General features: G+C 39.7%; 2 protein-coding genes across 2 annotated transcripts; one reads left to right on the forward strand and one right to left on the reverse strand.

The window, feature by feature from the left end:
• Positions 1-369: 369 nt before the first annotated feature.
• On the forward strand, positions 370-3,386 carry LOC117481931 (mucin-17-like). The gene is made up of 2 exons (XM_034129871.1): positions 370-2,023; positions 2,660-3,386. Exons 1-2 carry the CDS (start codon positions 419-421, stop codon positions 2,933-2,935), a joined length of 1,881 nt encoding a protein of 626 aa, XP_033985762.1. The 5' UTR covers positions 370-418; the 3' UTR covers positions 2,936-3,386.
• A 3,368-nt stretch (positions 3,387-6,754) lies between these two features.
• On the reverse strand, positions 6,755-8,031 carry LOC117482100. Its single transcript, XM_034130110.1, has 2 exons — positions 7,533-8,031; positions 6,755-7,307 (listed from the first exon to the last, which is right to left on the reverse strand). The coding sequence occupies exons 1-2, from the start codon at positions 7,971-7,973 to the stop codon at positions 6,927-6,929; spliced, it is 822 nt and encodes a 273-aa protein (XP_033986001.1). The 5' UTR covers positions 7,974-8,031; the 3' UTR covers positions 6,755-6,926.
• Positions 8,032-12,445: the final 4,414 nt, after the last annotated feature.

Genomic DNA, 12,445 nt, shown 5'->3' on the forward strand with positions numbered 1-12,445 from the left:
AACAACAGTAAATGAACAGGCTGATGTTACTCCTAAAACTACAGGGAAACGAATACGTGCACCACGTAAACAACTCAATAAAGGAAAAGCATTTGAAGAATCAAAAAGTGGCGAGGCTGAGGGTAGTTCCCAGCCTGAGTTGCCAGGGCCACGTAGAAGAGGACGTCCGCCAAAGCAAGCCAAAAATCAGCAACAGCCTATGAAGGAAAATGGTTCTCCGACTTTTTCAGTACCATCTGTAGGTAAAAGATGTTCCTCTAGAAAGGGTAAAACCTCTAAACTTCAACAACTCTCCATGGAAAATGAAAAAATCTCGATTCAAACTCCATTCACTGAATCTTTATCTTCAATTGAAACATTATACCCTCCTGAAGATCAGCCCAGAGAACGTCGTAGCTCTGTAACTCTTCAGGATGCAATGCTATTAGTTGAAGCTATGAATCAGTCAACAGTGGATATGGCAGCACCAGCTAAGACCCAGAGTGCTTCTCATGTGGGCATCCTACAAACTGTGGACGAGGTCGCAGCAGAGCAACAGACACCACCGCTTCCTATTGAAACATGTAAAGCTGCATGCAAGCTGGCTGTTACAGAGCTCTCCACAAAGGACCAATCAACAATAGAGAAACACAATGACTCTCCTGTGAATACTGATATAACTCCGACCAATGAGCTTCAGTCCAACATCAACTTTGTCCTACCAAAACAACAGCATATAGTAATTCCATCTACACCTACTATATCTTCAATTCCCTTAACACATGTTGCGGTTCAAAGCATTATGCGGGCACTTCAACAGCAATCTTCTGCTTCTCCGGTAACATCAGTAGCAACCAGCAAAACGATCAAGTCAGTCTCTCGTAAAATAATTGCCATGCCAAGATCATTATCCTTCTTAAAACCTCCTAAAATAGGAGCACCATCTCCCTCCCAGCCTCCTACTGTTGTGTCAACAGTTGTTGCTGCACAGAAGAAGAGTATACTTCCAGACTCCTTAACTGCCGGCTTGCTTCTCGGAACCCCTTTTAAAGACTCTGTTCCTCAGACAACAGTAGACGCTGCGTCCGTGAAATTGGTTTCTGCTGACCTTTCACAGTCAACCACAACCGCAAAAGACTCATTGTCAGGGCCAACACAACAACCTCAATTCACAATAATAATTCCAAGAGAAGTGTCAGCTGTGGCGTCAAGGCTGCTTCATTCACAGACCATCATTCCGAAAACCAAGCAAGATACAGCCAAATCAGATGCTCTTGTTACACTGTCATCGCCCGATTTGATTTCACCTTCACAGGAGTTAAGGATTACTGTGAATCCACAAATTGCTTCAGATGAAGACACCAAAGTGTTGTTTCAAAACAAGAGTGAAACATCGGAACCTATTTTAGAATATCCCCAACAAATAGACTCCGTTTCTGAGCTAATAAAAGCACCTACAGAAAACATTCCCAGTTTAAACGCATCAGAGGGGCCAGTGCCTACCTCTGTGCCTCCAGTGATAACGCAAAAAACTGTTGCACAGAAACTCTCTGCCGTGGTCAGATTAACCAGGCTCTCATTTCCAATATCAGCCAAAGAAGCAGTGAATGTCTCTAGACTGCCTACAGATGGATCTTCTGAAAACTTGAAAGAAGGTATCACAAAAGAGAAACCATCATCTGTGGTTATGTCAACGCAGCCATCAAAGACGCTTGTGTCATCCACTGAGTTATGTCCCGGATTAAAAGAAACTCCTGTTGTTCTGCCTGTGAATATCTCTCAGATGGCAGAAAAGCCCAAAGGTATTCAAGAGAAGGCATCATTATCCTCTGAAGGCAGAACACCTTCCGAGGTGTCAAGACCAGACTTTGAGAACTCAACATTGGCCCCCAATACAACACCTACAGAAAATAAATCATCGGCTGACATCATGCATCTAACTCCAATCGCCACCGAGGACATGTCAACTCCTCATTCATGGATGACTAAAGCCCAGTTCCTTGCACAGCTGGCAGTGACACCTGTTACGAAAGACCCAACAAAGGTATGTTAAGAGTTATCACTCGTTTGTCGGTTTATCAAATCCATTGTCTCAAGGATAAAGTACTATTACTAATTCTACATGTTCGGAAGAACGCCTTCCATGGGAAATAATAATTAACCAGGCTGTAATGGTGTTGATTGTTTGGGCATCGGTCTGTCATAATAATTAAATTATTGACCTGTCTTCAGACATATGGTCATGATCTCATTCATTTTCCTGTTATCTACTCATTGTGCAATATATGATAATCACATCAATCATTTTTACCTTATCGACTTACTGTACAATCTGATCATATGACCTCAATCATTGTTATATTAACAAGTAATTTAACGATATATGGATACAACCTTGATCATTTTTGGCGCCTTATTTGTGTATGTCAATGACAAATATGTTCCAAGCACCCATGACAAATCTGGGCTGGGCTAAGCCCCCAATGTTTCAAGCTCCTAACTACGCCCCTTGTATTACTCGTGAAATGTTGGGTGTGAATGGTAACATTGGTGTTTATTCACTGGCCTGAAATGTTCCTCACAATGGCCTTGGATGTTTTGGGAGCACCTTAATATATTTCTTGGCTACTCTTGCAACATTTTGCTAAATTTCTTTCTTTATCTTTCCTTTTTATTATAGGCTTCCTCTGAGGACTCCATGGATGCCACAGCTTCCTCTGAAGACACCATAACTGGTGACAAGAAAAGGTTCCACAACAAATCTATTTTGGACAAGCTCCAAAGTCATCTCAAAACTCGCTTGCAAACTCAAAGGTCTAAAATGAATCCATGCAAAGAAACAGAGACCAGCGCTATAAGGCCTATAAATCCTAGATTAAAAAATGACAGCCCAGCCAATGAAAACACAACAAAAAAAATCAATTTTCCTGATACCAAAAGACTCAGGATTGGTTAAAGATGTTACATCTCCAGCCAGGAAAGCTGTTCACCCTGTTCGTTTTATTCCCAAGAGATCTGGACAATCTGGAGCTAGTGTTGGATCCAAGAGGACTTTTAGTGATCCACCGGTCAGTTCTAAGAGGTTTAAGGCTACTAGAGAGTCCACTCCTTTGACTCGCCGGTCTACAGGTGTAGATGTTGGCTCCACAACTAAAAGATCCACTTCTCTGTATCCTAGGATGTCTAGCTTTACTTTAACTAGCTCTAAAACGGATAAATCAACTTCCATGGGTCCTAGAAAATCTATCTCAATTAAAGAAATTGCTAGCCCTAAAAACAGAAAATCAGCTTCTGTCAGCCCTAGGAGGTCTAGCTTAAGTAAACAAAGTGCTAGCCCTAAAAACAGAAAATCAGCTTCTGTCAGCCCTAGGAAGTCTAGCTTAAGTAAACAAAGTGCTAGCTCTAAAACAGATAAATCCACTTCCATGGGTCCTAGAAAATCTATCTCAATTAAAGAAAGTGCTACCCCTAAAAACAGAAAATCAACTTCTGTCAGCCCTAGGAAGTCTAGCTTAAGTAAACAAAGTGCTAGCCCTAAAAACAGAAAATCAACTTCTGTCAGCCCTAGGAAGTCTAGCTTAAGTAAACAAAGTGCTAGCTCTAAGGCGCCGTTTACACGAGGAGAAAACGGCTTGTATCTGCATAGTTTCGCGTGCGTATAGCCCTATTATTTAGACGAGGCCGATAGAAACTGACCACACAAACGATAACGGGTCCCAAGGTGGATAGATTTGCAAACGAAACGCTCTGGGGGGTCAACCGAGTCCGTTTAATCGCCTCTATACGAATATTGCCTGAAAAAATAACGACAGCCCCGCCTCTTCGCACCTCTTCCCACCTCTCCCCCGCCTCATTGCTGATTTGTTTCTACAACAACAACAACAAGAATGGCGGATCACAGGGTTGCTGTTGTGCTCCAGACGCTACTGACCATGATTAATATGTTAGTGCAGAACTAGCAGTTGGTGGGACAATTTTGTCAATGGCGTTGTCGTGGACGATGAATGGAGGGAGAACTTCCGCATGTCCAAAGCCTCTGTCGTTGCCCTGACTGAAGAACTGCGCCCATATATCGAGAAGAAAACTACAAACATGAGGGCGCCAATTGATCCACTGAAAAGGGTTGCTGCGGTTCTTTATTACCTGAGCGACGAGGGAAGGCTACGGAAGACTGCTAACGCCTTCGGAGTTTCCCGCCCGTCTTTGTCCCTCATTATTAGGGAGACATGCAGAGCGATCACCATCCACCTGGGTCCAAAATACATCAAGCTGCCTTTTACTGAGCCCGAGACCCCGGATCTGGTTGAGGGGTTCCATTGTACACATGGCATGCCACAATGTTTAGGAGCAGTGGACGGAACCCACATCGAAATCAAGCAGCCATCTAACGACTCCACTAGTTACATCAACAGGAAAGGAAAATATTCCTTTAATGTACAGGCTGTCTGTGATTACAGGTACCGATTCATGGATGTCGTGGTAAAGTGGCCTGGGAGTGTGCATGATGCACGGGTCTTTGCTAATTCCAAGCTAAACATGTACTTAAAAACTGGAAAGATCCCTGCTCTGAAAAAACAGATTGTGGACGAAGAGGAGGCCATACCATGTATGTACATAGACTGTACATTTTTTTTAAAGGTGTTTATTAAGATGTGATAAACATTCTTTGTTACATTCCCTGTCCTCACTGTGCAGCTCCTTCAGCGACAGGCTGCTGTACAATATTCATATACCTGGCACAGCCCCACCTAGTGTCAGCAGAAAGTATTACACATAATGATTACAAAAAATGGAAAGAGATGCAAAAAAAGAAATAAAAAAATATATAAAATATATTTTAAGGTCATGTTTAATCATCTGATTCGTCTGTGCATTGCTGTTTTAGTCTGTGTTCTTCTAATTAGTGTCTAGAGTGCCGTTTTGAGCCATGTGGGACAAAACCTGATCATGCCCCACCCTTTCACTGTCAAAGTGAACGGTGACTGTAAAAACTACACTGCGCATGCTCAGAGTATTTTTCAATGTAATGTGTGTGGCAAAAAAAAAAACACCATAGGGGCACAGAGCTGCCATCCCCACCATACGTCATCTCACATCATTCAGAGCTGATTGGCTGTAAGTACGTGTGCCGCGAAAAGTGTGGTGTGTGAAGAGCATGGATGTATAATAAGAGGAGACGAGAGCTGCAGTGACGCGTCCTAAAACCAGGAAGTAAGCTGCAAAAAAGCAATGAGGTTTCTCTATAGGATTTTAGAAAATAGCTTGAAATAAGATCTGTGGGAAACGTACCTGTTAGATAAATGCACGTTTTGTTCAGCCGGATAATATCCACATGTCTACCCTACTTTTATAATTTTCGAATCATAAATCTATCGATTAGATTTATGATAGACTTTTGAAACTACAAGATGATAAGGAGGACTTTTACAAAAAAGTAATAGAAATGTTTGTCCAGAAGGATAGGCAAATGGACTTCATCTTCAAGTCAAGGTAAGACCGCAATTTTTTGAAAATGGGATCTTACTTAGAGAGAACAATTCAATATTTAAACGATCAAATTACATTTTTTGGGTATCCTTTTGTTGAACTGTCTGTTTAAAATTAATCGAAGCATCAGACAAAAAAAGCTTTTGAAAATAATATTATATTTTGGTTTAGGTCAAAATATAATATTTGTAAACCTGAAGAGTCAGTGCCAGTGCCTCACCAGCCATGAACCTCACTGCACGTCACTGCAGAAGCTTATATATAGACATCTACGTTTTTTGTGCCCCACCACTTTTGTACATATAAAAACGCCACTGCCTGGCTAGGTATATGTACCTGGCTGCTAAATCTGAGGACTGTTACAGGATTTTTTGTATTATATCCTAACTGTTTTTAGTACTTTTTAATGCATGTCACATGTGTGAAACTAAGCAAATAACTATGTGATTCTCCAATGTCAAAAGTGTGAAACTAAAAATAAAATTGGCTGCAACCACTTCCAGACTTTCTTTGAACTTAATGTGCAACAAATGTCATCATCCTCATGAATGAAGTTATATGGCCCATTCTACCGAGTCAGGTTGTCCATATATATTTTGTACCGTATTTATTTACACATATAGTAAAAGAACCGTACATTTTGATATGGTATTTTCAGACTGTATTGGCCACTAGCGAAACATAGTACATACACTGTAGTAAAAAACTATTATATTAACCTGTTAAGATTGTGTTACCTTCCCTTCTCTAAATAGTATTTTAACCAATATTTGAGGATTTTCAGTAAAAGTAATATAAGCAAATGTTGAATCAAAGTTGAATTTATACAATTCATAAAAATCATAATGCAAACTTTCTTTGTGAAATGCATAATACTGATCATATTGATTCCAGAGATGAAATAGAAGGGAATGAGGCTATAATGGGTAATTTGTTTGGTATTTTGAGCAAAACACTTCATAGACATGTTTTTTATATATCTGAGACTATAATATATGCCTAACAATAGTTTGGGCTTTACCATTAAGGCCCAATGTGACATATCACAGTTCAGATATTTGACACTAGGGGGGGGTTACTTTTCATAAATGTGGTGTATTTAGTCAAAATTAGGTTTACAAGGTGAAAAGGACTTACAGCCTCCCACACACTGATATAGATATCTCACTGACTGTAATGAGGGAGAAGGAAAGAGAGTGAGGAGAGTGCTTGCGGAGTACATTGACCCTTACATGAAAGACAAGACTGTTCTTTTATTTTAATAAGGTTTTTTATTAATAACATTATTTATAAATGTGTACACAGTAAAAGGGAAAAAAATACCTTTGCTAGCTAAAAAAAAAAGGCTTAAAAAAAAAGTGATTCTCCATTTGTACAAAGTCTGGTGGAGTTAAAAATAAAAATGTTTACAGACTTCCTTTGACCAAAAAGTGCTGTGAAAAAAAAAGAAGCTCACTGCTTTACTGCTCCTCCTCATCCAGTGACCGCCTGAATGAATATGGAGGAGATTGTTGCTGTGGGGTGTGTGGTACAGAGGGGTTTAATCTTGGTGTGGCCGTGTGTGGCCTTCGGGGTGGGTATGAGGGCACCTGGAAGTGTCCATATCCACTGTTGTTAGTATGAACTTGCATGAACTGGCTCATCAGGGAAAGGCCATTCTGTACAGTCACATTAATGTTGTCCATGGTGTTGTTCATACGATCCATGCTGGCTGCGCTGCGGCTGGTTGCTTCCTCCATTAAGTCCAACATCCGGCTTTTTAATCGCAGCTCTTCCTGCACCGCATGTTCAGCTGGAAGCTTCCTCTTCATGCGGTCACTTCTGTGGCCGTCCAGCCGTGCCTATAATAAACCAGAGAAAGTTTGAATTAATACACAATAGGACCATAGCCACCAGATAACAGAACACAAAAGGCATGTTGTGAAATAGCTCTCAATACATTTTACAAATAAAACAGCTCTAAATACTTTCTAATTTTACCAAGCTTAAACCGGTTCAGTTTTTCAGTGGAAGGTACTGCATCATAGTATATAGCAAGCCCTTTAAGATTGAAATCATGAACATACCTGGAGCAGATCCCTGCGATGACTCACAACCGCAGCAGTTGGCAGAGTTCCGTTGGATCTACTCGACTCTGGCAAATCCGTGGAATGCTCCAAACTCGGGGATGAACTTGGTCCGGGCGACGACTCTTCCATGTCGAACAAGTCCCCTTGTACCTGTTTTAGTTTCGCTGTAAGCTGGCCCTGTGAAATTGTGTTCTTCTCGTGAGGGAAATCTTTTTCAGTCGGGGTCCTCGGATATTGCGCCTGAAATAAGTCGGCTATCTCCGTATATTTAGGCTTGCAGGACTCCCAGTCTACATTATCCTGTATTTTTGTCGTCTTATACTCAAGTGTTACACTTAAAAGAAGTTCCACCTCGTCGTCGGACCACGAAAATAGCTCCTTTCTTGCGCGAATAACAGCCATCTTCGTTTGTTTGTTTTGTTTGTGCCTCACACACATCCGGGGGGGATCTTATACTCGCTGCTTTTGGTGTATTTTGTGGCGGAAGTTACAGCGCCACTTACAGTCCCGCCATATGTACTACAGCTTTCGAGCGGTCTCGTGTGGAAGTACAGCGCCACTTACAGTCCCAGCATATGTACTACAGAGTTTCCAGCGGCCTCGTTTGAACAGACACGTTAAATGAAACAAATGCATGTGAACGGAAGACTTTTTTGATTACGAATACTGTGCATAAAACGCAAACGGCCTCGTGTGAGCGGGGCCTAAAACAGATAAATCCACTTCCCTGAGTCCTAGAAAATCTATCTCAATTAAAGAAAGTCCTACCCCTAAAAAGACAAGATCCACTTCTGCAAGTCCTATAAAGGGTAGCTCACCTAATGAAAGTGTTGGCTCAAAAAAGACTGACAGCATTTCTGTGCGTCCTGGGAGGATTAGTTCAACTAGAGATGGCGCTAGCAATAAAAGTTCTGAAACCACTTCTGTGGACCCAAAGAGGACTACTTTAAGTAAAACTGGCACTAGCCCTCAAATTATCTTCAAGGGGTCGCCTTCTTTCTGCCGTAGAAAATGTACCTTACCTAAAGATGCTACTACCAGTGCACAGATTCAAGGGGAAACCAATTCCTTCAGTCCTGGGTATAGAATAACTTCAGACGAGGCTAGTACTAAAGAGGTTAAGTTGAACCCTGGTTCCCCAAGTATTAGGTGGCCTAAATTGGCTAAAGGTTGTGTCAGTCCTAGAAAGACAAGGGAATCCACTCCTGCAAAAAAAAAAAGATTAAGTCCAGATGTTACTGGTCCTAAAAATAATTTAAGAGTGGTGAATGCTAAGAAGTTGGCTAAAGCAGCAAAAGCCAAAACAATGGCCAAAATGAGAAGTTCCAGTCAATCCAAGTTGCAGAATGGAGCTAAAACAAGCCAGTCAGCAGAGAACAGTGACACTCCGAAAAAAATTACAGCTAAAGCCATCTGGACTCCTCCTAGAGTATCAGCCAATAAAACACCTCCTGCTGGGGAGAAGAAAGAGACAAAATCACCCAAATCCCAGAATCAACCGCTAGTTTTCCCTCCAAGCGTTTCTCTCTTCCCTATACCTGTCAGAGGACCTACTGTTATGTCACCATTACAGCCTTTATCAGTCATTGGTAGGCGTCTGCTCAAGAACCAGTGTGGGCAGTGCGGCCGTGTCCTCAGCAGCGTTGCAGCCCTAGAAAGCCATGTTCGTCTCCACACTGGGCACCGACCCTTCTCGTGCACGCTCTGTGGGAAGGGCTTCCCAGACTCGAAATGTCTCAAACGCCATGCACGGGTTCACCGCAATGGTAGGATCCATGTCTGCCCACAGTGCGGGAAGGGCTTTGTCTATAGTTTCGGCCTCACCAAACACCTCAAGATGGTGCACAGGAGGATCAAGCCTTTTGTCTGCCAGATCTGCCAGAAAGGGTTCTTCACAAAACGAGATGTGGAAGCCCACCTACGGATGCACACTGGAGAGAAACCATTTCATTGCAACCTCTGTGAAAAGAAATTCGCAAGGAGGGTAGAACTTAATATGCATTTAAGGTGGCATAATGGAGAGAAGAGACACTGGTGTTCATACTGTGGGAAAGGATTTCTAGACTCCAATAACCTGAAAAGGCATAAGTATATTCACACAGGGGAGAAACCACATGCCTGTCCTCACTGTGATAAGAGTTTCAAGCAGTCAGGCCACCTGAAAAAGCATGTCAAAAATGTTCATAAAATCCCATGAGAGATGGACATCCAATATGCCACCCTTTTCCTCTGAGGATGTTATTGGCTGTAAGAAGGCTTCAATATCACTTCATTTAAGGAGATAAGCTCTTTTACATTCTTAACAAGAGTTAATTTGAGTTTAGTTAAAAATATTTCAACAAATAATTTCCTTTCAATTTTGCGAAAGAACAAGTGATATCATCCATACTTGCAAGCTCACATTAAAACATTGGAGCTGCATTCGAAATAACATACTTTATTCATGAATCCGCTGTACAAAGGATTGTGGCTCAGAATAGCCAGATAAGCATTGCTGCAAAAGCAACTGGATATAACATTTTTAAAAACCTTAATTGTAAGTATTCTCACAGCAGATATGTTCAAATCACTTGATGTTGTAATATCACTTGATTTAAAAAAAAAAATTATTTATTCATTTATTTGTCTTATTTTAATTGCTAGCAAACATGAAATGACGGAACTGTTACATAAGGACTGGTTTTCCATTTTCTTTGTGAACATTTTGTAAATACAGAAAAAAGGCAATTGTAAGTATTGTATCTGCTAGATTTTGATTCTTTATATTGTTTTTTTCTTTTATTGCCTTGATTTTGACGGCTGCTTTATACAAGGAGGGTTAACATTGTACTGCTTGGGCAATAATGTAACACATACGACAACAATTTCATTTCATTTCAAACCTTTTTTTATCCAGGTGTATCCCATTGAGATTATTGATCTCTTTTTCAAGGGAGACCTGCAATTACAATTGTGCTTTCACACTGGACAAGAAGCCAATGAAGCCATCCCTGAAAAAGACAATGAATGTACGGCCATGGTTATTATACAGCTCGGTATGACCACACATATTTCTCTTGAGGTGAAACGATTTATTTTTTCAAATGTTCTGTATGGTCTAAACACGCCAAAAGAGGATGTGTCCATTTCCCACAAACATCAGAGCACTGGATCACGACTTAAGCATTTATCTGTGTCCATTAGTCTAAACAAATTTTTTTCTTTCAAGTGTTTCAAACATTGTTTACGAAAAAATACAGATTTAATGTCGTATTTTTGCGGAATTCTCCTTTTTTGATTTTCTTATATTGCCATTGTGTCGCACACTGTTTTATTTTACAAGGGACAGATTTCATGTTATATCTTCTGTAAATGTATTTTTCTGCCTGCATTCAATTTTTTGAAAGTGGATACTACCCGTTGAATAACTCCCTGACAACAATGGCCAGACTTTTTTTGAGAATTCTAAACCTTTAGTTTGAATTCATTTGATTACTATGTATATTTCCTTGGTCTGTTATCTTTTCTGTCATTGAGAAAGCAGATAATAAATATAGAGGTGTCATACTAAACCGCTCCTATGCCCTTTGTCTGAATAAATGTGACTTTTTAAATCAATATGGCCGATGCATGACAATGGTATAATTTTACAGTGGGAACTTCTTTCTTTTAAATCGTTCGACTTATTTTAAAACATGTCGAATTAATAAATACTTTATCCACAATTCATTAGGTCATTTTCACTTTTCCATAGGTACAAAAGAGTAGGCCAATTTTTAATTCTTAATTTTGGCAAGGAACAAACAATACATGTGCTGTTTGTCAATACATATTAGCATAGGAAGGCTTATGGCTGAAAGTTGGCCATACAATTAAAAGTCTTAACCCTCCTGTTATCCTCAGATTTACTTTACACCCTTTCAATTTGACCCCAGTAGTTTAAAACTCAAGACAATGATCATATTCCAAATTTTAACCAAAATGTATGTCTCTGGTGCTTTAGGTATCTTAGTTGACTACCTAAATAACCATTTAAATAAAACATTACTCCAACCTTCCCCCCTACACACCCCTTTATACATCCATAATTCCTATTATGTGACTATCGAAAAATATATAAATCACCATAAAATCTCACTGACTGAAATAAAATGTTAAAGTAAGATCTTTTGATGTTGTTAAAGGACCAATAACTAAAGCAGAGGGTAGTTTTGTTTTACAATGATACATTTGCATGTAATAGTCACCTCAATATCATCCTACACGATCAACACAAATATGTGTAAGATATTGACATTTGTATATGTTTTATACTACTAAAACAGCCTGGGGTCAAATTGACCCCAAGGAACACTGATGCGTACAAAGTGCGTACAGGACATTTAAAAAAGATCTTCATGTTCATTTTATGTTTACCCATTAGTCCTCACTAAATTAGGAAAAGTCATGAAATACTAAGCAAAAACAATTATGTGAACCATTTTTTTAGATACGTTAAACATTGAATGGGGTCAAATTGACCCCAAGGATAACAGGAGGGTTAAAGAGGTTGTTTTCCTTCAAAGTCGCATGAAACACATTCTTCCAGTGAAAGTGAATTAGAATAATGAATGAACATTTTAATTAAAACATTTAATGCAGGTATTTCTCCACAATCACTTTCATTTCTACTCAAAATGTTTTATAAAATCTGTTTTTTTCCACAACAGGATGACTGTTTTGTATCATTCTTTCCCTTTTATGCCGACCAGAGAAACTCCATGTCATTTTTATTAGCCTTTTCCACTGATAAATGTTTATTACATAATGTAAAATGGGTTTTAGAATACAATTCACTGCAGTGGTTCTTACCCTTTTTTTTTAAGACTACTATTGATGAAAACATTCCCATAAATAAATTGGAAAAAAATTTATTCACATGAAAAAAACAT

This window comes from Trematomus bernacchii, unplaced genomic scaffold (assembly GCF_902827165.1).
Source record: "Trematomus bernacchii unplaced genomic scaffold, fTreBer1.1, whole genome shotgun sequence".
Taxonomy (NCBI): Eukaryota; Metazoa; Chordata; class Actinopteri; order Perciformes; family Nototheniidae; genus Trematomus; species Trematomus bernacchii.